General features: G+C 39.1%; 1 protein-coding gene across 5 annotated transcripts in view; it reads right to left on the bottom strand.

Moving 5' to 3' along the window:
- The window catches only part of Nol8 (nucleolar protein 8), a 34,766-nt gene that overhangs the window by 5,726 nt on the left and 6,273 nt on the right, over positions 1–22,767 (bottom strand). For 2 of the 5 annotated variants that reach the window (XM_074052345.1, XM_074052342.1), the window contains 12 exons: positions 22,629–22,697; positions 19,670–21,526; positions 17,290–17,403; positions 16,333–16,455; positions 15,962–16,052; positions 12,403–12,541; positions 11,636–11,713; positions 9,232–9,503; positions 6,624–6,750; positions 5,921–5,991; positions 5,272–5,354; positions 4,715–4,788 (listed from right to left, as the gene is read on the bottom strand). In XM_074052345.1, the coding sequence (XP_073908446.1) occupies positions 4,738–4,788; positions 5,272–5,354; positions 5,921–5,991; positions 6,624–6,750; positions 9,232–9,503; positions 11,636–11,713; positions 12,403–12,541; positions 15,962–16,052; positions 16,333–16,455; positions 17,290–17,403; positions 19,670–21,526; positions 22,629–22,697 (3,075 nt within the window). In that variant the 3' untranslated portion in view covers positions 4,715–4,737. Of the gene's footprint in view, positions 1–4,714; positions 4,789–5,271; positions 5,355–5,920; positions 5,992–6,623; positions 6,751–9,231; positions 9,504–11,635; positions 11,714–12,402; positions 12,542–15,961; positions 16,053–16,332; positions 16,456–17,289; positions 17,404–19,669; positions 21,527–22,628; positions 22,698–22,767 lie in introns of those variants that run through there. The other 3 variants (XM_020162320.2, XM_074052343.1, XM_074052344.1) reach the window with 3 other exon arrangements.

Raw genomic sequence — 22,767 nt, 5'->3', positions numbered from 1 at the left:
GAATGAAGAAAACAGGTACTCAGATCCAGACTCCAACAAAATGAAGATAAACTATGCCAAAGGACCCAATGAAGCCCACAAGAATAATTTAAAAGAAGACATACTACAGGTACTCAATGAGAATTTATAGAGATGATACTGGATAGGGTCAACCAAAATGTACAGGAGACACTCAAGAAATTCCAAGAAAACAAAAATAAAGAATTTGAAAAAGCAAAAGAAGAAATAAAGGAAACCATAGAAACACTGTATAAACACCAAAGTGAAAGAGAGAACACAATGAATAAATGGATAAATGAACTCAGGACAAAAATAGACAACATAAAAGAGGAAAACAGCCAGGATATGGAAAACCTCAGAAAAAAGAACGAAACCGAACTGCAAAACAAAACGGAAGGCCAATCCAGCAGAATAGAACAAACAGAAGACAGAATCTCACAACTTGAAGATGAAGTGGTAATTAAAGGGAAAACTGAAGAACTACTAATTAAACAACTCAAGACCTGTGAAAAGAGAATGCAAGAACTCACTGACTCCATCAAAAGACCAAACTTGAGAATCATGGGCATCGAAGAAGGCGAAGAGGTGCAAGCGAAGGGAATGCGTAATATATTTAACAAAATAATAACGGAAAATTTCCCAAATCTAGAGAAAGATATTCCCATACAGATGCAAGAGGCCTCCAAGACACCAAACAGACCAGATCAAAATAGAACTACCCCACGACATATCATCATTAAAACAACAAGTTCAGAAACTAAGGAAAGAATATTGAAGGCTGTAAGAGAGAAAAAACAAGTAACATACAAAGGTAAACCCATCAAAATTACAGCAGACTTCTCAACAGAAACATTAAAAGCAAGAAGAGCATGGGGTGAGATCTTCCGGGCACTGAATGAAAATAACTTCAACCCCAGGATACTCTACCCAGCAAAACTATCATTCAAAATAGATGGAGCAATAAAAGTCTTCCATGATAAGCAGAAACTAAAACAATATGTGACCACAAAGCCACAACTACAAAGGATTCTTCAAGGGATTCTGCACACAGAAAGTGACACCCAACTTAACCATGAAAAGACAGGCAGCACCAAACCACAGGAAAAGAAAAAGCAAGAAAGTAGAGAGTAACCTCAACTTAGATACACACAATCAAACCTTCAAACAACTAAGACAACTAAATGACAGGAATCACCACATACCTATCAGTACTAATGCTTAATGTTAACGGACTTAATTCACCCATCAAAAGGCACTGCTTAATGAAATGGATTAAAAAGGAAGATCCAACAATTTGTTGCTTACAGGAGACCCTTCTCACTGACAGTAATAAGCATAGGCTAAGGATGAAAGGCTGGAAGAAGATTTACCAAGCCAATGGCCCCCGAAAACAGGCAGGAGTAGCAATACTTATCTCTGACAAAGTAGACTTCAAACCTACACTGATCAATCGAGATAAAGAAGGACATTCCATACCAATAAAAGGGGAAATCGACCAAAAGGAAATAATAATTATCAACCTGTACGCACCCAATGTCAACGCACCCAATTTCATCAAACATACCCTGAAAGACCTAAAAGCATATATAAATGCCAACACAGTGGTTGTGGGAGGCTTAACACCCCATTATCATCAATAGATAGGTCATCCAAACAAAAAAATCAATAAAGAAATCTAAGATCTAAAATATGGAATAGATCAAATGGACCTAGTAGATGTCTACAGAACATTTCATCCAACCTCTACACAATATACATTCTTCTTAGCAACCCATGGAACCTTCTCCAAAATAGATCATATCCTAGGGCACAAAGCAAGCCTCAGCAAATACAAGAAAATAGAAATTATACCGTGCATACTATCTGATCACAATGCAGTAAAGTAGAACTCAACAACAAAAGTAAAGACAAAAAACATGCAAACAGCTGGAAACTAAATAACTCATTACTTAATGAAGAATGGATCATTGATGAAATAAAAGAGGAAATTAAAAAGTTCCTGGAAGTCAATGAAAATGAAAACACAACCTACCAGAACCTATGGGACACAGCAGAGGCAGTCCTGAGAGGAAAGTTTATAGCCATGAGTGCATATATTAAAAAGACTGAAAGATCCCAAATCAATGACCTAATGATACACCTCAAACTCCTAGAAAAACAAGAACAAGCAAATCCCAAAACAAATAGAAGGAGAGAAATAATAAAAATAAGAGCTGAAATCAACAAAATAGAAACCAAAAAACCATACAAAGAACTAATGAAACAAAAAGTTGGTTCTTTGAAAAAATAAACAAGATCGATAGACCCCTGGCAAACCTGACTAAAATGAGGAGAGAAAAAACCCAAATTAGTAGAATCAGGAATGCAAAAGGGGAGATAACAACAAACACCATGGAAGTCCAGGAAATCATCAGAGACTACTTTGAGAACCTTTATTCAAATAAATTTGAAAATTATAATGAAATGGACAGATTTCTAGATAAATATGATCATCCAAAACTGAACCAAGAGGAAATTAATCACCTGTATAGATGTATAACACAAAATGAAATTGAAGCAGCAATCAACTGTCTATCTATCTATCTATCTATCATCTATATGTCTACCTTTTTCCCTTTCAGAGTCCTACTAATCTTTTACACCAGTAGATGGCAGTCTAGTTGGAGACTTGCCTCTGGAATAAAGTCTGGGCTTGTTTCCAAGGTAGGGGCAAGGGATTTGGAGATCTGAATACAAAACCCAGTGAAGACTTCTGAGGTCTGGCCCTCAGTCCCCCAGTTTCACACAGTTCCCACTAAACTTGGAGCCTCTCCTCTCCAAAGTCCCCACAAACTCATGGTCTGCTGTATGCTCCAATGGTGGTCCATTCTGGTGGTGGAAGATGGAGAACTGTGCTTCCTTCTGTCCCACTTGTAAAGTGTTTCATGCAATTTCTTAGCTGTTATTGTGTCTAGAAATTGTGCCCTGTCCAAAGGCTCTATCTTTTGTCTTGGTGGGAGTTTCTGTGTAGGAGTGTTGGCATCCTGCTGTTTTTCTTGCTGGTTTCTCTGAAAGTTAAGACTCCAAGCATGGGGCACTCTGAGGCTTTCATGCCTGTAGTCTGATTGACCTGCTTTGTCCAGTTCCTGGTGCACTCATGAGGTATTGATGGAATCAAAACTACTGTGACACCAGTTCTTACTATCTTAGCAGTTCTGCATGGAGTTAGGCAAGAGAATTGCTGTTTAATAGGGTACATCCTCAAGGAAGGATGGGAGGCAATGCCACTCCATCACCATCTTGCTTTTGTATCCCCATACCAGTTTAATGAAATATTAAGCCTGCTTCTCTACCTGGACTTTGAGTCTGACTCCTAGTTGTTGACTACCTATCTTTTAGATACTAGGTATTTTCCGTAAGTCTGTGACCTAACTAGAATTTTGGGATCAATGGGCCTGCTTCCATACATTGCTCCCTAGTTAACTGAGGGCAAGGACAGGAAAACTTCATATTTTGCTTCTTTTCTTGGTCCCCACAGAATTCTCATATGAAGTTGGTCTGAAATATCCTGCATTTCTGTTCACTCTTCATCAAAACCCAAGTATAAAACTCAAAGTTGAATTGTAATTCATATTTTTAAACAAAAAGGATAAAGTGAAGGTAAGGAGTATTTGGTACAATCAGAACTAAGTATTTCAAATAGCCAATAATTCACACAAAGCCTTACTTAGCAAATACAAGTCCCCTGAACCATTTATTTTCAAAAGGCTTCACATAAACCTTGCATCAGAAGATGCCCATTAGTTACTGAGGATGGATGGCAAGTACACCAGGGAGTATCTGTGCTTCATTTTTAAAAGCTCAGTTTAGTTTTTAGTTTTTTTGAACTATGACCTTGCTGTGTTGCCCCGGCACCAGCCTGGCTCAAATGATCCTCCTGCTTCAGCACCCTGGTTATAAGTGTGCGCTAATACACCCAGCTTAGCTTTAATTTTTTGAAGTAATTACCTAGGAAGAAATACAGGAATTCCACAAAAAAATGGCAACCAGAATGATTCTCCATTAGCCAGATTTTGAATATTGTCTACTCAGAAATTTCTTTTTCATCAGTTAAAATTACTTTCTGGTCAATTTCCTTTGGTTAGCTTAATTCATTCATTATCAAAACCAAGGCCAAAGTTGGGTATGGAGGCTTAAGCCTGTAATCTTAACCACTTTGGAAGCAGAGACTGGAATAACAGTGGTTTGAGGCCAGCATGAGCAAAAAGTTGGTAAGACCCCATCTTAACCAGTTTCTTAGCTGGGTATGGTTGGGCATTGGTGGCCCATGCCTGTAATCCTAGCTATTCAGGAGGCAGAGATCAGGGGATCACATTTTGAACCCAGCCCTGAGCAAATAGTTCATGAGACCCTATCTTGAATATACCCAACACACACACATACCACATGGCTGGCAGAGTGGTTCAAGTAGTAGAGCACCTGTCTAGTGCCTGGAGTTCAAACCCCAGTACCACTAAAAAGACAACACAAAACAAAAAAGCACTGGGTGTGGTGGTATGACTAAAATAGAAGGATTGAGGTCCAGGCCACCTGGGCATAAACACGAGATCCTATTTGAAAAACAACTAAAATGAAAAGGGATGGGGATGTGGATCAAGTGGTAGAGAGCCTGCATAGCCTAGCAGATACAAGACCCCAAGTTCAAATCTCAGTACTGCCAAAAAAACCAAACAAATCAAAATCCAAGGCCAACTTTTATTATTTTGGTTTTACTTTCCTTTTGGCTTCTTTATGCTTCTTTCGACAATCCTAGGAAATCAGAAAATCAAAACCTTTGTTAACAACAAATACAAATTGTTCTCAGGGTGTTTAATAATTATGAAGTAAAATTTAGTTATTGTCATTGTCAGGGACATAAAAAAACATTTTTGAAGTGCTCACTGGAATGAAGAGGGACTACTCCATCTTTCGGCTTTATGTATTTAAGGAACTTTAATTCAGTCTTTGAAAACCTCCTGATTTCCTATTAGTTAATGAGAATGGCTGGATTCTGGGACCAGCCACTCAAAGTAGCCAATCTTCCATCTCCTTCCTTGTACTAGTCATGAGTTGAATTGAACCTCAGTTTCTTCAGGCACTATAATTCTGAGCATTTAAGTAATGTTCTCAGTTGTCATCTTTTCTAAATTTTCATATCTTATTCCTGTTATTCTTATACTAGGGAAATGCTAACAGGAAGATCCAATCGTATTTATTTTTAGAGACAATCAATATGGAGAAACAATTGCTCACCATAAGCAGGCTGTTTGTTCGGGCCTCCCAAGAAGACTTGTTAATGTTACTTTCCACACCTCTCCAGAATAAGTCAGAACCTACTAGGGAAAAAACAAGAAACATAAGGCAGCAAATTATTACTAAAAAAGACAACATTCTGGCATTACCATCTCCATTCTAGATGATGTCATTTTAAAAAAATTTCTACAGAATTTCCAAAAATAAGTATTACATGTTATTTTCAAAATCAAAAATTTAGTATTGCTGGAATTTTACTGTTAACGGATTATTTCTTGTTATATCACTTTGTTTTTGTTTGTGGCTTTAAGAATCGAGAAGTTTCACTCTCAGCCTCACAGTTTTCACGTGAATTTTTACAGTACTAAAATTATAAAAATTTACAGTACTAAAACATAAGGATTTTGTACGTTTGTATGTAAGCAAGTCCCTATGACAAAAAAAGTTCTCACTGACCATAATGAATGAGCAAGGAACATGGTGACTGAGGAGCTCTCAGTTGCCAAAGCTTTACAAGTCAGCATACATCAGTTTGAATGGAGGGGACAAAACCACATATTACAAAGGGGCAGAATTTCTGGATGTGAGTTTTTGTACCAGTATGCAATAAGGGCTGTGCTGTTGTCATTTAATGGGAAAATGGACTTACCATGAAGTCTTTCATCATTCTTGGAAAAAAAGAAAAATCTAGTGTGCTCTTTCACAGGAAATGTTTCTTCTCTGAAAAGGGGAAGCAGAAAAAAGACAGAAACATTTGTTGACCATATCTACATATGCATTTTTTTCCCCTTTGAATGATCTTTTTGCATTCCAAATGCTGGGGTTACAAGCATGCGCCACCATGCCTGGCTTATTTTCAATATTTAAGAAGTATACTGAAGATATAAACTTTTCCTTAAAAACAGCTGCTTTGTGTTCTGCTCTTGTTGCCCTGAATTACAGTGACCCTGCGCCCTCTCCACTCAACATTCTTCTCTGTGAGGAGGAATGAGGACTTAAGAACAAACTCCGCGTTTCCCACGCTGGTTGCTGATACTCTCACTCCCCCATCGTTACCCTGTTTGCAGTGTTCCCCATGGGAAGGTGTCCTGCCAAGTGCAGCATGCAATTTCCTGACCAGAACTTGACCATCAGGCTCACTTCACTGAGCACATCACATGTCCCACACAATGCTATACAAACCTCAAAAAAAGTAATCACACTCCCATTATAAAAGAGCTGGAGACCCCTCTTTCAGGAGCTGAGAAAATTTGACCTGTGAAAAGAAGTCTAGACACTTCCAAAATACTCCTAAAGCATGTATGACTCGGATTTTACAAATGATGAAATATACCTGCACACAAATTGCTTACCCATGGCTGTGCTTTCTGTGATCCTCTTCTTCAGTTGCATCTTCCTCTTCTGCACTGCTGTCTTGGAATCGAGGGTCTCCCTGCCAGGCAATCTTCCCAGGTTTCACTGCTCCAACTCTGTAGGTCTCTGTATCATCATAACAATACAAGATGATGGAATTGTAACTGAGCAACCAAGTATTTCTGAACATGCTCAACTGATTCCTTTCACTATACACTTTCGTAAATTTCTAATATATGGATCATTAATTTAAAATAGCTAGAGTGATCATCTCCCCCTCCACCTCACCACCAATGCTGGAGATCAAACTCAGGGCCTGTGTATGCTAGACAAATGCTCTACCATTGAGCTGCAGCCCCAGCTTCTGAAATAGCTTTTTTTTTTTTTTTTTGCAGTACTGGGGTTTGAACTTAGGGCCTCATGCTTGTTAGGCAGGTGCTTTACCATTTGAGCCACACCTCTAAAATTCAAAGAAGATACTATGTTAATTTTGGCATTGGTAGAGTGACTGGATAAGGCATTTAACATTATTATTATTATTATTATTGGTGGTACTGGGCTTTGAGCTCTGGGCCTCACGCTTGCTAGGCAGGTGCTCTTACTGCTTCAGCCACTTCACCAGTTCTCTAACATTATTAAAAGGGACCCAAAAAAACCAAGATAGCATTTAATATCCTCAATACAAAGGAATTAATGCAGAAACTTTAAAGTGACAGAGGCCAACAGGAGAAGGGGACCAGGAGCTAGAGAAAAGGTTAGTTCAAGAAGAATTAATTTAGAATGTAACACATATGTACAGAAAAGCAATGCGAGTCAACTCCCTGTATAGCTATCCTTATCTCAACTAGCAAAAACCCTTGGTCCTTCCTATTATTGCTTATATTCTCTCTTCAACAAAATTAGAGATAAGGGCAAAACAGTTTCTGCCTAGTAGCGAGGGGGTGGGGGGGAGAGAGAAGGGGTGGGGGGGAAGGGGGGAGAAATGACCCAAACATTGTATGCACATATGAATAAAAGAAAAAAAGAAAGAACAATGTAATTTAAAAAAAGAATAGACAAAATAACCTTTGCATCTGTGCTACAAAGAGAACCCTAAAATATAACACTGATGCAGTGAAACTAGATTTCTCTCCTGCTTGTTAATAAGTGAGAAAAGGAACATATCTTTACATTTTCAAGTCTCAAAACCTCTTTGCAAAACTGCTGAGAAGGCTACTGCAATAAGATCTGGACAATCCCTCACAAGTCTCCAAAAGATTAAAAATCTCTCAGGACTCCTTTCCAGGCCAATATCTCACACTTGGCTGTCAAAGTCAGGTTTATACTTAATATTCAAATCAACTCTATTCAATAGTTTAGGAATGACCTTAGTGTCCAACTAGACAACACATACAAGAAAATGAATTAAGCAGAGGACATGGTGCACTGTGTTTTATTTCCAATTTTTAAAAAACTACTACATTGCTGTAGCTCCTTTTAGAGTACCACATTGCAGACATTTGATATATATCTGCTAAAGACATGGATGCTATTTTATTTTATGTGCCAATCTTTGAAGTAGGATCACACATGGTAGGTCTATCCTGTTCTTTATAGCAAACTTCTAGAAAATTGCACATGTATCTTGAACACTGGGTAAGGAATAGCCTGACAAAGAACAGTCTTTTTGTTGGGCATGGTAGTGCATTGCTGTAATTGCAGCATTCAGAACACTGTGCATCATCAGTTTTCGGCCAGCCTAGGCTACACAGGGAGACCCTGTTTCATATGTTAATAATAATAATACTAATAATACTACTAATAATAATGATGATGATAAAAAACAAGTGTTTTTACCTATGGCCCATTTTGGTCTTCAGATACAATTCTCCTGATATAGGATGCAAAATTACAAGTACTGGTGTTTATATTTTTCTCTGTTTTGTCAACTCTCCCAAGATAAACTGTAACTGGCGATGGGTGACAGCGTATTTGTATAAAACCAAGAACGTTACCTGTTTCTTCCTTTCTCCTATCATCTGGAGCATTAGTTTCCCCTGAGTCATGGCATCTCCAACTACATATGAAATAGAGCTGCTGGGCACTGGTGGCTCACACCTGTAATCTTAGCTACTTAGAAGGCTGAGGTCAGAAGAACTGAGATTAAAGACCAGCCTGGGCAAGTCAGTCTCAAGAACCCATCTCTAAAACAACCAGAGCAAAATGGACTGGAAGCATGGCTCAAGCAGCTGAGTGCCTGCTTTGCAAGTGGGAAGCTCTCAATTCAAACCCTAATGGTGGGAGTGTATGACTCGGGGGAGGGGACCAGAGCTAAAATGATTTATTTTACTTCTTCATAACTGTTGTGTAAAAGAAGAAGAGATACAGCCTGATTCTCCGGCTTCCCTGCCGATGTCAGGTAGCTACAGGTTTACTCCCTTAAATGCAAAAGTAGTTTATTTCACACCCTCAAGACCGTCTCATTTATGGTCATGCAACGCTGATTCTCACTGTTTATCTAGATCAAAGAAATAACCCTTTATTCAGACAACAGTAAATCCATTACACTTAATGTACAATCAAGCTCAATCTGCCTGAAATAAAGATGTGAGGAAAAAAGGAAAGTACCTTCCTTTACATCTTTAGTGTCTGACTCGAAGAAGGAGAATGTGAACCCACTGGGCTGCACGGGCCCACTCATCAGAGCTGCACCTTCACGGATGGCTTCCTTTTTCTCTCCACCACAGTCCTCATTCCAGAGTGTGTCTTCTTCCTTTTCACTGATGTCTTTCGTAGTTTGGAATATTTCTTTCAAGTCCATAGCAATGTCATAATATATTTCTTTAGACACCTCAGGCAGCTTCTCAGCTTCCTCCCTTTTCTTCTTTCGTTTTGCTTTACTGCAATGACACACCAACATGCACGTCACAAAGACAAGTTTTGGAAAATTTCTAAAACTCAAGAAAGGTGAACTCCGGGGATAATTTTAATTCCATCCTTTTAACAGCTAAGAAGAGCCACAGAGAACCTTGACCAAACAACCTTTTCTACACAAAACTGTCTCAAGCAGATGCAAATATTAACATGGTCATACTCTCCCTCTAAACTACTTTTCAGAAATTAATCAATCTATCAGGGGCTGGAGCTTGGCTCAAGTAGTAGAGTGCCTGCCTTGCAAGTATGAAGTCCTGAGTTCAATCCTAGTACCACCAAGCAAAAAACAAAAAAACAAGAAAACAAACCATCAGCTATAAGGACATCACTTAGCATCAATGGGCCTGTTTCCTCATCTGCAAAATGAACATGTTAAACCAGATGACTTCTAAGATCATTTTAACTTTTAAAATTCTGTGATGGATATGAATGAATAAAAAAAATTCTGTGATGGAAACGAAATCAATTATAACTCAACTTTAGAAATGAACTGTAAATGTGCTAAGTCTACTAGTCTCTTTTGGAATGAAATTTTATGTCTTCATACATCTGCTCTATAATTTAGAAAGGAATACACTTTCCTCTTTAATCTGGGACAAAAAGTTATATGGCAGCTCCCAATATAGAATTCTTAGCAAATAAAAGATTAAAATACCCTTTCCTATTAAGAGTCTAATGCACATAACATACGTAAGACCAGAACAAAAGTCCTTAATGAACTACCTAAACTGGAAGTAAGCAAGAAGTACTAAAAAGCTATTTTACATGATGGCTTTCTTTTCTTATGGTGGTACTGTAGCTTGAACTCAGGGCATAGCACTTGCTAGGCAGGCATTCTACCACTTGAGCCGTGCTCCCATCACGGTAGCTTTTTTTCAGGCAGTGCTGGGTTTTGAACTCAGGGCTTTATGCTTGCTAGGCAGGCACTCCACTGCTTGAGACATACCTCCAACCCCTAAAAAACTATCTTAATGATAGAGACCATCTTAGAGAGAGAAACTGTTCATGCAATTACTATGAAACTGAGTTCCATGAAAAAAATAGTGCCATATAGACACTTCCAAGTCATTATTACTGAACTTCAAAACTGGGGACCAGACAGGCAGAAATCAATTTCCCATCCCTTGAGCATGGGCTGGAGAAGTAACTCAAGTGCTACAGCATCTGTCTAGCAAGTGTGAGGCCCTGAGTTTAAACCCCCATACTACAAAAAAAAAAAAAAAAAAAAAAAAAGAGAGAGAGAATGTAGCAAATGTGGTAGTAAGTGACATCTGAGACTAGAGTCACAGCAAAAAATATGAAGGGTCTTGAAGAAACTATTGGTAAATGGCTTTTGAGGAGACTGCAGGTAAGAGCCTGCAGAAAAGTCAGGGAGGAAAATAGAGGAAGGGGGATCCTTGATATGTGGTGGCAGGAAGTTCAGCAACACTGTCACCTGTATTAATTTAGAAAGTGGAAAACACACCTAAATAACTGGGAGACCTAGCTGGGGAGATGTCCAGGAAAGTGTTGATGGTATTTTCCAGTTTTTTCTGGTTGCTTATCATAAAATATGAGAACAGAGTAAAATTAAAGGGAGGTTTTTTTGTTTTTTAAAGACTCTCTAGAAGGCAAATGATATGAAATTTAAGAAAACATGATCTAAAGCAGGAGTTAGCAAACTCTCATGTCACAGCCCATGGGTCAAACCCAGGTGACTGCCTGTTTTATGTCTTAGCTGAACATTAAGTGTATGTTTTATAGTTAGAAATAAATGAAGAAAAATCAAGATGATTCCATAACATGTAAAAGTTATATAAAAGGCAAATTTCAGTGTCTATTAATAGTTTTATTCGAACACAGTCTCCCTCATAAGCTGCTTTTCTTCTACACAGGTACAAGAGAGTTGTCCTAACAGACTGTCTGGCTTGCAAAGCCTAACAATTTACTATCTGTCCCTTTATAGAAAAATCTATAGATCTCAGTTCAAAAATAAAACAACACTCTTTGTTAAAACTCTACACACAGCTAAGAAACTTCAACTGTTCAAGCAAAACTGTATGTCAGCATTGTATCTCAGCAGTTTCAGAAGCCCAAGGTAAAAACGAGCTCAATTTACCTTTCTTTCGGTTTATCATCTTTTTTTCTTTCATAAGTGGCATGGTCCTGCCTTGTTGGATCATAACGTATGATGTCCCTATGTAAAAAAAAAAAGGAAGATTGGAAGAGATAAATTAGAACACTCATGAAAAAAATGGCAACTGTCAACACTAGGATGGATCTCTCGCTCTTTCTTTTTTGTGGTGCTGGGATTGAACCTAGAGACTAGAGCTTGCTAGGTGGGCACTCTCCCACTTAAGCCATGTGCCCAGCACTTTCTGTGTTGATTATTTTTGATAAAGGGTCTTACTTTATGCCTTTATGCCTGGGTCAGTTTGGACAGCCATCTTCCTGCTTCCCCATGTAGCTGGGATGGCAGGCACATACCACTGTGCCCAATCATTGATTGAGATAAGGTCTTGAGAACTTTTTGCCCAGGCTAGCCTAGAACTATGATCCTTCTGGATCTCACCTCCTCAGTAGCTAGGACTACAGGCTTGAACCACCATGCCCACCCATAGGGTATTTTTAAAAGTTCACACATGTTGCAAACTGCTCTCCCCAGGAAGCTAAAATTGACCTTGCTGGGCTGGGGCTGTAGCTCAATGGCAGAATGCTCAACTAGGATGTACAAGGCCCTGTTTGATCTCTAGCACTGCAAAAACAAAACAAAAAATGACCTGGTTTTAAACTGAGTTCTAGGAGGCATTTATGAACACTAGTATGCTAATTAAAAAAAAAAGTTATGGCAAAAGAAAACACACTAGAATAGAACAAAAACCATACTTAAATTTCTTAGCAACTACTGATCCTTTGTTCATAGGGTTGTTGAAGCTGATATTCAAAATACTTTGCATAACATTCAGGGTTTTCTTCTTTTCTGCAGCAAGCTCTTCTTCCTCAGCAGTTTTCTTTTCATTTACCTCTTAAAAGAAAAAGGATAATTAGCAATATATTGACAAAAATAGCTAAAGAAATCACAATCAGGAAATACATTAAGCACCAAAACATATCTAAAACACATCAAGATAGGAGAAGAAAAGTTTGACCCAATTTTGCTAATCTCCCTATCTCCAAACCCCTAATGCCACAAAAAAGAACCCAGAAATGACATGACCAACAAACAAAACGTCCTACATTTGTGATTATGAAAATAAAAATCTGGATTTAATAGCTTCAGTGGTAAGTCTAAACATTTTAAGGTAAAGACTGAAAAATGTAACACAACAAGATACTAATTATAAAACTAAAGTGATTATAGGACTGATCTTTTTCTTAACATTCTGAAAATGTAATCTAGATTACATATAAGCCCAAAAATGATAAGGACAGTGAAAGATGGTAATTTTCTTTTTTTTTTCATTTGTCTGAAGGTGACAGCAATGGCTAAATTAGTCATGTTGCTAATTCACCGCCAAAGGTTTAGCACATCAGAAATATCTTTTCTCTTGATATAAAGACAATGAAATGTGCATAAAGGTGATGATTTTAATCACTATTAATGTGACATACCAGAAGACAGTTGCTTCAGTTTTTGATTTATAAATAAATATTGCAGAATAAAGCCACGTGTCCTTCACACGCAAGGCATCATGAACTCTATAGGCTGCTACTCTCAACTACTAGAAACACACAATATCAGAGAACAAAGATAAACAGCTAGTTTGGATAACAAAAATAGGAAATAAGTCTAAGCCTTTCACATCTTTCACATTACTATAGGACATTAACTAACAGAAACTAGAATAAAACATTGATTGAAGTTCTCTATAGAGAAGACCCCCAAGTCGCAAAGGATTTAAAGGAGGTAGAGAGTGTGCTCATGTGGATCAAGAATTGCTGGAAATGTTGGAATATGAAGTGGGAAAGACAAGTGTATCTCCAGAAGCAGAAGAGAATATAGGAAACAAAACCAACACATACAATGAAGTCAGAAAGTGCCCAGAGTTTAATTATAATATGCTGAAACATATTCACATTCAACCATTTTTCATTTTCTAAAATAGCAACTTCAATTTTAACTTAAAAGCTAAATGGTTCCTCAGTAGGGAGCAGGAGACAATGCTGGGAAATGCTTAAGATGCTATAGGCCAGCTGGGCTCTCTGTCTGCAGGAGAGAGATAAAATTGTGGCCCATATCCCTAGCTACTTAGGAGGCAGAGATCAGGAAGACCACGATTTAAAGCCAGCCTGGGGAAAGAGTTCACGAAACTCTAGCTCAAAAAAACCCTTCACAAAAAAGAGCTTGGGGAATGGCTCAAGGTGTAGGCTCTGAGTTCAAACCCTAGTACCTCAAAAAAAAAAACAACAGAATTGTGCCTCAAGCCAGGAGCTGGTAGCTCATGCCTATAATCCTAGCTACTCAGGAGGAACAGATCAGGAGGATCAGGGTTCAAAGTCAGCCCTGAACAAATAGTTCACAAGACACTATCTTAAAAATATCCAATACAAAAAAGGGCTGGTGGAGTGTTTGAAGTGGTAGAGCACCTGCCTGGCAAGCATAAGGCCAAATTCAAACTCCAGTCCTGCTCCCCCATCCTAACCCCCCCCAAAAAAAATTGTGCCTCAAAAGTTAGGAAGAAAAAGATTAAGACAGAGAGGTTCTATGTCCAGCCCCAAGAATCGAAGTGCCATCGACCCAAAGGGAAGGGCTCCAAGAAGCTAGTTTTAAGGAGGGCAAGAAGTAGAAGCCAATGTTTTTTTAGGATGCTGCACTTCGCTCCTGTAAGAATTTCTTTCTTTATTGCCACATTCACAATGCTGATACTTACGTATATAAGTTGTCCATAAACACATTCTCTCTTTAAGATGCTGAAATTGTAGAGAATGTAGCCAAAAACCATAATTAACAATGACAGTTTAAAAAAAAGAAAAAAAAAAAAGGAAAGCAAGAGAGAAAATCAATTTTGGACTTGCTGAAGGTTTTTTTTTTTTTTTTAAGATAGAGTCTCACTATTGAACTCCTGCCTCTGTATTCCAAGTGCTGATAACAGGTGTGCACCACATCAGCTCGCTGTATATTAATGCAAATTCAGGCTAGCCTGTGGGAAACATTCAGCAGACCCTGGGAGCAAAGAAAACCCAAATCTGGGGGATACCCATGTATAAGAAGTGAAGGCTAAAGTCATGGTATCTTATAAGATATTGGAAGAGCCTAAATCTGAAGGCAAAGGGGAAAAAAGAAGAAACCTAGGACAGTATACTTCAATGGCAGCAAAATGAGAGTGCATTTCAAGAACGGATAGTCAACAATGACTGTGGGCTACAGGGCCACAGTGGAGGTGGATGGGTGGAATTTGCCACTTGACAAATGCCACAAGTACAGAAGTTATTTACAAAAATGGCAGCACAAAAGAAAGTTATCTCCATGTGCAACTTCTAAACATAGTCTCGCTCACAGTTCTGTTAATTTCTGAGCTTTCAACATGAGATTTTGAGTGGAAGATTTGAAGTGCTGGTTTAGAAACATAAGTTGGTGTGGACCCTAGAGCCTCTCTGAACTCTGGTCTTCCAAAGTCTACAATACTGATAATAATCACCTTAAATAATTATGAGGATCAACTTAGAGACTGTATTCCAGAAAGTAGGTGAGAAAGTATATGAATAGTGATACAGATTAGATTAACTCAGGAAGGAGAAAAAAAAACAAAATTAAACAAGGATAGAGGTTCTGAGATTGGGAGAGGGTAAGTAGGGAAACTCATGGAAGGCATCTACATAGGAGATAAGGTCTTACAGATGTATGTGCTACAGGAAGTAGAATTAAGATGCTTCTGATAGCATCATTACTCTTAGATGTATCTAAGTAAGGATGAATTCAATGATACATTGATTTAAAAAAAAACACCTTTCAAGAATGTACACCAGAGGAAGACAGAGTCTTCCTAGTAGAAAGGCAAATGTAATAAGGTTTAGAGTCCTTGCCCAGCAAGTGTAAGGCCCTGAGTTCAAAGCCCAGTACCACTAAAAAGGGACCAAAAAAAAAATCTTAGAAGGCAAATGAGATTTAACCATCTTCCATCGCATCAACCAGAACCTGCCACACTACTGATATAGATTGCTAGGTAGGGTACTCAACCTTCCTCTTTCATGCCAGGGAAGGGATGCAGGAAAATGTACCTTTGGTGGATACTATTTCTTCCTGCCCTATTTGGCAGTTTCAAGAAATTAAATTTTACTAAATACGTAAAAAGAAATATTAAGTCAACTCAACACTTGATTATAAACCCTCAATTCAATGTCTTAAGGAGCAGAGTTTCACGTGCTAAATGGAGGGGGTGCACTGGATGATTTCTTATGTCCCCAACTCTGATGTCAGGACTGTCTGGACAATAAAAGCATTTACCTTCCTGTTCCTCTTCACTGTCACTCTCTAGAAATCGAGAGTCCATGCGGAATCTGTCATCGCTGCCAAAGTGTGACTGTAAATCCATGAGCTACACAGATAAAAAGCATACAGAATTGTCAACCATATTTCCAAGAAACTGCCTGTAAAGACTACTCTCCAAGTGTACCTCCTTCATCCTGAAATTCACATCATCAATCGAATAGTGTCACCTACCTGTAAACCAATCAGAGATCAGAGAGGAGTCACTCCCAAAATAAATACCCAACACTGGAATGGGGATCAAGGCCTCCCTGCATTTAATTACATTTCAGGACTACCTTGGAAAATAAGACATGCTGCAATTTTTTCTACTTTCAGTCTTCACTAACCTTCTGTCCAGCTCTGCCCTCAAAGTGAGGTTTAATTTTGAACCTGTCACTGTCATTCTCAGAATCAGATTCTCCATCATCGCTGCTGTCAAACAGCTTCCCAGGTGATTTACCCAAGGACTCCTGTCAGAGATTAAAACAAATGTTTATTAAACCTGTTGCAATCAGCATTTCCTTTATAATGTAATCTCCCCCTACATTTAAAAACCAACAACCCAGATGCATCTACCAGTAACAAGTAGGTGTTGGGTCAGATGGAAACTCCTGACTCAGGGATCTCTACGTGGCCTCTGGGATCATTAACCTAGATGCTTCCCAATGCTGCCTGGATTTGAGAGAAAATCATTACACACAAGAACACTTCTGCAGGCTTTCACCAATACTGCTTTGACTCAGCAATGATGTAGAGCCCTGCCATCTCAGTGTGTGGTGGCTAGGGCAGCCCTGTGTCTCACTGCAGCTCCCAGAAGAATTTTATGCTGAACAGACAGTTGTGTAGAGGTCTTCTTATGCAATAGACACAAACGGTTCTGCAACTGGGTGTGCTTGTGCATGCCTGCAATAATAACACTCAGGAGGATGAAGCAGGAGGACCAGCCGTGAGTTCAAGGCCTATACCTATAATCCTAGTTACTTAGAGACAAGGTCAGTCTGGGCAAAGAGTCAGTGAGAACTCACTTCAGTGGAAAAAGCTAGTCAAAGGATGAAGTAAGACTGCAGTCCAGGCTGGCTGAGGCAAGAAAAGCGAGACGCTACCTGAAAAATAACTAAAACAAAAAGGGCTGGGAGTGTGGCTTAAGTGGTAGAACTCCTGCCTTGCAAACACAAGGCCCTGAGTTCAAACCCCAATACTGCCCTCCCCACCCCCCAAAAAAACCCAAACTCCAAACCCAACAATGGAAAAAGAAAGGACTATAAAGTAGACAAATGTCCACAAGGATGTCTGGAATGACTTACTTTCACCAGCTCCTTTCTTGGATGGCTTTGCATCTGAGGGGATGGTTCATCCATTTCACTTGCACCATCAGAATCAAAGATGATGTGTGTGGGCTTGTTCTCTGGGTGACCGTCCTGGGAGGCCATTAAAAGCATCATTTTGGGGGGGGGGGGGGTTTACGTTAGTACTCTCTTTTATTTTATCGTTTTTACTTTTACTTACATGTGTATACATTGTTTGGGCTACCTACCCTCCCCCACCTTTCCCTTCCTCTCCCCCGACTTCCAGGCAGAACCTGTTCTCTCTTGTTCTCTGATTTTAGGCGATAGTAAGAAAGACATAGTGTTTTGGTAGTTTGAGATAAACATATAAAAGCATCACACTTTAAGACAATTCGTCCTCACACAGAACATGTCTAAACCCATTCTCCTTCCCCTGTCATGTCTCCTTCCATCCTTTCCTTATCTACTGAGTGCATCATTACCTGCTGTTTGCTTAAGACAGAAATTCAGGACACCTTTCTCTGCACATCCATTGGCCACAAATCCTATCAACCCAACCTTCTTGGTATCTTTAAGTGTATTCACACTATCACTGCCTTGGTTCTGGCCCTCAACTTCCTGAAGGCTCTCCCTAGTTCCAGATCTAACTTTCAATTGTTTTTGTTATGGCCTGAAAGATTGCTCCCAAGCAGAGGTTGACAGACCTCACCTGTAAAGGGCCAGAGAGTGACTCTACAGACCACATATGATCTCTGTTCTATATTAAAAACCATTTGTAGCTCCAAGACTGTACATAAACGGCCATGGGGACAGATGGCCTGCAAGCTGTAGGTGGCTTTACGTATCTAATTTTTGATGCCTTGATTAAAACTCTTCAGTTTTTTCAGCCTTTTTTTTCTCTTTCACAGCCTTAAGAATGAAGTCCAACCTTCACAGGCTCTATATAACTTATCCCTACTTATTACTTCTAACCTCTTTTTTTTTTTTGCCACCTCACACAACATAAATCTCAGTCTCACTTAAGATATTTTTTATAAACTGCTCCCTTTTCCTGAAACATCCTTCCTCTCCTTGCTGCTCTTGTACCTCTAATTCTTATGTAACCCTTCACATTACTCAGCTGTAGCTGAGGAAACCTTCTGACTGGCTTGGTGCCCCAGGGGCTGTCGGCCATACCATGAGCCAACAGCTAGCTGCATGAGAGTCAGGACCATCCTCGTTCTGTAAGGCTACCATGTACATGTGAACTTAATGACTGTTGGAGGAATCAGAAGAGGCTCATCACAGTAAATCTTAGCAAGATATAAATCACTTTGTAGTCACTATTATACCAGTTATAATTTCCAAATGAAATGATGAAGAAAATTTTAGATAAATTTAAAATGCTTCCAATAAACAGAATTTAATTTCACTTCCTTTGGTATACAGTAAATATTAGGGTGATAAAAGCTTCTAACTGAGTCAAGTGTTGTTGGCTCACGTCTGTAACCCTAGCTACTTGGGAGGCTGAGATTGGAAGAATCATGGTTTGAGGACAGCAAGGGCAAAAAAAAAGCTGTAACTTTTATAAATATCCCATCTCAACAGAAAAAAAAAAAAAGCTGGTTATGCTGGCATGCACCTGTCATTCCAGCTATGGTGGGAAGCTAACAGGAAGATTGAAACTGGTAAATACTAAGACCCTGAGCTCTAAGGGGGCACACCTACTTTCTTTTTCTCCTTTATTATTGTGATGGGTGGGGGTACATTGTGGCATTTACACAGGTTCTTACAATGTGTCAACTACATCATACATGAATTCACCTCCTCAACCATTCTCCTTCATTTCCTTCCCCCCACTGTCTCCTCGCCATGATTCCTGGAGTATGTTCAACAGGTATCATTTTTAAATTTACTAACGTGTACATATTTTTTACACCTATTCACCCTCCTACCCCCTTTTCCCCAACACCTCCCTCCTCCCACTGGTGCCAGCCCTCCCCCACGGACCCCCTGCCAGGCAGAACTTGTTCTGCCCTCCTATTCTCCAATATCATAGGAGGAAAAAGAGAAAAGATAAAATGAAAACCATGACATTTTAGCTTCAGATAAAGGTAGTTGCACAGGAAGTTTCCTTGTGAAATTTTCCAAGCATGTATTATAACCCCAGTGGATTTATCTCCTCTAATTTTCTTCATTCTACCTTAGTCCCTTTTCTTATGGTAGTTTCAGTCAGTTTAAGATTTCTATATCACTCTTGTATAGTGAGTATATCAACCCTATTTGAGTTCTTAGTTTCCCTACCCTTCTCATGCATGACTTCCTTAGTGTGACCAGTATTCTGTAACACACCTACTTTCACGGGAAGGAAAAGCTGGACAGTGTTCTTACCACATCCATACAATGCAAATATACTCACCAAATTTGCCAGTGCGTTGTGCACCAGCTTCTTCTGCACTTCTTTGACTTTCTGCCTTGCCTCCAAGGCTGCCAAACGCTTCTGATTGTCTTCAGCTTGTTTATCCTTAGCAGTCACATCTGACGAATTACTAAGAGAAAGTGAGAAATCAGCTGTGCTTTTCTGAGTGTCTTTCTTGGGAGAAACCTTTGGTGGTATCTCAAGAGATGTGAGGCTGTTGACATCAGACCCCTTTTCCTCAGAAGCTCCTTCAATTTTTTTGGCACTATGGCAAGTGTCTTTGTCAGACCCTATCTTGTGAGTCTTTGCAATCAGACTTAAGGATTTCTTACCTTTTAATGACAACTGACAAGAAATAGGATTTTTACTTCCCTTTTCTGAATTGCTAGAGGACAATACCTTGTGATCCTGGTTCTCAAAAGTAAATTGTCCTTTTTGAGGCTGAATGTGGTTTAGAGTGTTCAACTTCTTAGAAGGATGGTATGAAGACAGTTTGCTTGATAAGCCATTAGCATATGGGGATCCACTTTTCATGGGAATGCTATTGGGATCCTCATATTTTAAGGAACCCTGACCTTCATTAGTATTATCAGAGGTAATACTCTCTTTCAAGGTGTTTTTCACTGACTCCTTTCCATAGAGACAGCCCACTCCTCTGAATGCTTGGAACTTTGGTTTTAAGTTGTTTTCCTTTGGTTTCTGATTACTGTAAGTATTCTCTTCCTCTAAAAGAGAAGCCAAGATCTCCTCAGGACAAATGCACCATTGGCCTCTGGAGAAGCCACGGGGAGTCTTGGGACTCTTGGAGGCTCTGCTGAACTTGTAGTGACTGGTGGTCTCTGGGCCACCACACTCAGAGTCTTTTTCTGGAACCTCCTGATCACTACCAGCCAACCGTTCCAATTCAGCTAAAGTGAAATTCACACGGGGGCAATTTTTCATCATGGCTTTATATTCTTCATCTCTCTCAGATTCTTCATTGTGACTGCTGCAAGAGTTGGATGGAGATTTATGATTAAGAGGCTTCAATCCATGACTGAACGCTGACTCTTTGTTGTTTTTTCTCTTTTGCACTTTAATACAACAATCAGAAAGCTCTTTCTTTTTGAAAGATGTTTTCTTTCGTGTAGATTTTTCTGTCTGTGAAAATTCTGCACCGTTTCTGACCTTACCAATGTTTTTTTTCATAGCAATGATTTCATCTGTATCACTTGAGTCATATTCATAATCATCTCCCATAGTATTTGCACTAACATGGTGGGAGACATTACTGATCATTAAATTTGTTAATGAATGAAGTTTGTGAACATCTGATTTAAAATCACCCCTTACAACTTCAAAAGGATCATTTTCAGATTCATTTATTGACGAACACATACCTCTCTGTAAATTTTCCACTTTTGCAATCATCATTCTTAACTTATCTTCAGAGTCAATACCATCATCAGACATGCTGTTTCTGTTCCAAGCAGTTTCCAAGTCAGAAGTCCAAAAAAGTACATCAGGTTTTTGAATACCAGAATTGGGCACAGGCAGTGACTCAGAAGTGGTAATGGAATCACAAGCTGCCTTCTGAGCAACCTGTTGCTGTCTGGATATGTTATTCTCCATTACTTGACTAACCCTTGAATTCACAGAAGAACCCTTGGACCTAGTGGAACTCTCGCCCTTCTGCACTTTTATGATCTTTTTGGGAGGGCCATGAAAGTCAGAGAACTCTCCTCGACGTTTCTTACTCATAGGGTCATTGCCTCCTTCCAATTCCCAAGTAAGGTTACTTATGGGAATGGTATTTGTGAAATCCTCCCCTATCTTCTTTAGGTTGTGGCAGTATTTTGATGGATCATATTTCATGATGTTACCCAGAGTCAAGGAACAAAAGCACTAGGCATTAGGAAAACCTATCAATCTGGTGAGACAAATAGAATACTGTTTAATTCTGAGTAAGTCATTACTTCATCTTACCCTCAGTTTCCCACAAATGAGACATCCACTAATAACCTTCCAGGATCTAGAAAACTGAGCTTTCCATAACATTACCAGAGTTAAAAACAAAACGTCATCATTATCAGTTAGCAGAAATCACTGGATGGTATGTAAATATCATAGCAAACCCTCCGATAATACACACATACCCTTGGCACAGAGGACCATGAGATTAGCTTTTCAAGATCTCAGATAACCTGACCTTACTGAACAGGAATCAGAACTTGCTCACGCTGGGCTCCAGGACTTCCCCATTCCCCATTCTCCTGTCTGTCTGCTTTTAAAAAAAAAGTTTGTTTGGCAGTACTGGGGTTTGAACCCAGGGCCTCATGATTGCTAAACAGGTGACTCTACCACTTGAGCCACTCCACCACCTCTTTTTCCTGTTGGGTATTTTCGAGATAGGGTCTCAAGGACTGTTTGTCTGGGCTGGCTATGAACTGCAATCCTCCTGATATCTACCTCCTAAGCAGCTAGGACCACAGGTGTGAGTCACTGGCACTGGCCATGAGCTGCGACCCTCCTTGTAACCACCTCCTAAGCAGCTAGGCACAGGCATGAGTCACTGGCGACCAGTTGAGTATCTTTAGAACCACTTTGTCCTATCACCTATTAATTCAAAACACATCATTTCCTCTAAAATCTTCTTTAATAATAAGCCCTTGTCCCTGGATAGCTCCTTTACAAATGGCTATGAATTCCTATGAAATATGAGATAAACTAACAAAATTTCTTTGGCGTTCATCATTCATATTACTTAATCTTACAAAACTCTGACACTGTCTCATTATTCTCTAATTATTTTATATGTGTAGGGAAGTATATCTTATCTTGCCTAGAAAATGGGAACACATAAACTGTTAAAATACCTAAAATTTTACTGATAAAAGCAGTGTGACTGTAAAGGTACTTTGCAAGTATCGATCACTGTGGTAAATAATATTTACTCTGAGAGGCTAATCACAAAGGATATTTTATGTTTATGTTGATTCTTAAGATGAAGAATAGGTAAGACTCGTCCAAATTTACTCACGACCCAATTCTAAAGAAAGAAAGAAAGAAAAAAAAGAGATAAAAACTTATTTACCATATATGTCACAAATGGCAATTAA

The sequence above is a fragment of the Castor canadensis genome, chromosome 13 (genome assembly GCF_047511655.1).
Source record: "Castor canadensis chromosome 13, mCasCan1.hap1v2, whole genome shotgun sequence".
In the NCBI taxonomy this organism is placed as follows: Eukaryota; Metazoa; Chordata; class Mammalia; order Rodentia; family Castoridae; genus Castor; species Castor canadensis.
Note: the sequence above shows the minus strand (reverse complement) of the source record. Positions and strands in the feature narration are given on the sequence as shown.